Here is a 2,500-nt window from a genome sequence, read left to right on the forward strand (position 1 = left end):
GGCCATGAGGTTGAAGGAATGGTCCGTAGACCTCCGAGACAGGATTGTGTCGAGGCACAGATCTGGGGAAGGGTACAAAAACATTTCTGCAGTATTGAAGGTCCCCAAGAACACAGTAGCCTCCATCATTCTTAAATGGAAGAAGTTTGGAACTACCAAGACTCTTCCTAGAGCTGGCCGCCCGGCCAAACTGAGCAATAGGGGGAGAAGGACCATCATCAGGGAGGTGACCAAGAACCCAATGGTCACTCTGACAGAGCTCCAGAGTTCCTCTGTGGAGATGGGAGAACCTCCTCAGTAAAAAGCATGCGACAGCCCGCTTGGAGTTTGCCAAAAGGCACCTAAAGGACTCTCAGACCACGAGAAACAAGATTCTCTGGTCTGATAAAACCAAGATTGAACTCTTTGGCCTGAATGCCAAGCATCACGTCTGGAGGAAACCAGGCACCGCTCATCACCTGGCCAATACCATCCCTACGGTGAAGCATGGTGGTGGCAGCATCATGCTGTGGGGATGTTTTTCAGCGGCAGGGACTGGGAGACTAGTCAGGATCGAGGGAAAGATGAACGGAGCAAAGTACAGAGAGATCCTTGATGAAAACCTGCTCCAGAGCACTCAGGACCTCAGACTGGGGCGAAGGTTTACCTTCCAACAGGACAACGACCCCAAGCACACAGCCAAAACAACGCAGGAGTGGCTTCGGGACAAGTCTCTGAATGTCCTTGAGTGGCCCAGCCAGAGCCCGGACTTGAACCCGATCCAACATCTCTGGATAGACCTGAAAATAGCTGTGCACCGACGCTCCCCTTCCAACCTGACAGAGCTTGAGAGGATCTGCAGAGAAGAATGGGAGAAACTCCCCAAATACAGGTGTGCCAAGCTTGTAGCGTCAAACCCAAGAAGACTTGAGGCTGTAATCGCTGCCAAAGGTGATTCAACAAAGTACTGATTAAAGGGTCTGAATACTTATGGAAATGTGATATTTCAGTTTGTTATTTTTTAATAAATTAGCGAACATTTCTATAAACCTGTTTTGGCTTTGTCATTATAGAGTATTGTGTGTAGATTGATGAGGGAAAAAAATAATTGAATCTATTTTAGAATAAGGCTGTAACATAACAACGTGTGGAAAAAGTGAAGGGATCTGAATATGAGTGTGTGTGTGTTGTGTGTGTGAGTGTGAGTGTGAGTGTGTTGTGTGAGTGTGTTGTGTGTGTGTGTCTACCCGTGAGTCCAGCAGGGTGTGTGTGGTGGTGTTGAGCAGCAGGGAGAAGGTGAGGGGGGCGTGGCTGTTGTTGAGCAGGGGGACCACCCGCCGGACCCTCTGGCCCACCTGCAGCGCCCCCAGGTTCAGCACGCTGTGGCGGGGGTCCTCCAGCTCCACCTAGGGAAAGACCAGCACAGTAAAACCTCTGGGAGACCCCCCCCACCCCCTCACCTCAACCCCCCCCCCCCAATCCCTCACCCCCCCCCTCACCTTCATCTCGACCCCCTGGCCCAGCACCTCCAGGGTGTGTGTGTAGCAGGTGTTGGAGAGCAGCAGCAGGCGATGGCTGTAGCTCTGGGCTTGGCGAGGGCAGAAGGTCAGCACCACCTCCATGCTGCCACCAGGGGGCAGCACCCCCGCCTCGAAACACACCTCCAGGGACGGCGTGGGGGGGAACTGACACTCCAGACTGGAGGACACACACACACACAACTGACCCTTCAGACTGGAGGACACATATACACACACACACATAACTGACACTCCAGACTGGAGGACACACACACACACACACACACACACAACTGACCCTTCAGACTGGAGGACACACACATAACTGACACTCCAGACTGGAGGACAGACACACACACACACACACACACACACACACATAACTGACACTCCAGACTGGAGGACAGACACACACACACACACACACACACACATAACTGACACTCCAGACTGGAGGACAGACAGAATAGAAAGTAAACCATGTGACATGACCTCTGTGTTATCCCGCCCACAGAAAGAGAGAGAGAGAGGGAGACAGAGAGGGGGGGAGGGAGAGAGAGAGGGAGGGAGAGAGGGAGACGGGGAGAGAGAGAGAGGGGGGGAGGGAGGGAAAGAGGGGGGGGGAGAGGGGAGGAGGGAGGGAGGGAGAGAGAGAGGCAGGGGAGAGAGGGAGAGGGGGGATGGAGGGGAGGAGGGAGGGTACCTGACTCCTCTCTCTCCCTTGTTGGTGATGACCAGGGTGTGTGAGGCTGGCGCCATGCCAGCGCTGAACAGGAAGCAGGGACCAAAGTCGTGTTTGAGGAAGGAGAAGTGGAGCCCCGGAACCACAGCAGAGCCCACCAGGGGGCAGCAGAACACCGGCCCGTTCTGAACCTGAGGACACAACCTCCCTCTGTCAACTCTGGGTGGAGGGTGGAGGGTGTAGGGTGTAGTATGTAGGGTGTAGTATGTAGGGTGTAGGGTGTAGTATGTAGGGTGTAGGGTGTAGTATGTAGTATGTA

The 2,500-nt window shown here is 53.9% G+C and overlaps 1 protein-coding gene across 1 annotated transcript in view; it reads right to left on the reverse strand.

The window, feature by feature from the left end:
* hydin (HYDIN axonemal central pair apparatus protein) overlaps positions 1-2,500 on the reverse strand; it is a gene marked incomplete at both ends in the record, with an annotated part of 76,260 nt that overhangs the window by 10,079 nt on the left and 63,681 nt on the right. The window contains 3 exon segments of the mRNA XM_083665632.1: positions 1,227-1,385; positions 1,479-1,677; positions 2,203-2,372. Of these exon segments, the coding sequence (XP_083521758.1) occupies positions 1,227-1,385; positions 1,479-1,677; positions 2,203-2,372 (528 nt within the window).

Source organism: Argentina silus, assembly GCF_951799395.1.
Source record: "Argentina silus genome assembly, chromosome: 3".
NCBI lineage: Eukaryota > Metazoa > Chordata > Actinopteri > Argentiniformes > Argentinidae > Argentina > Argentina silus.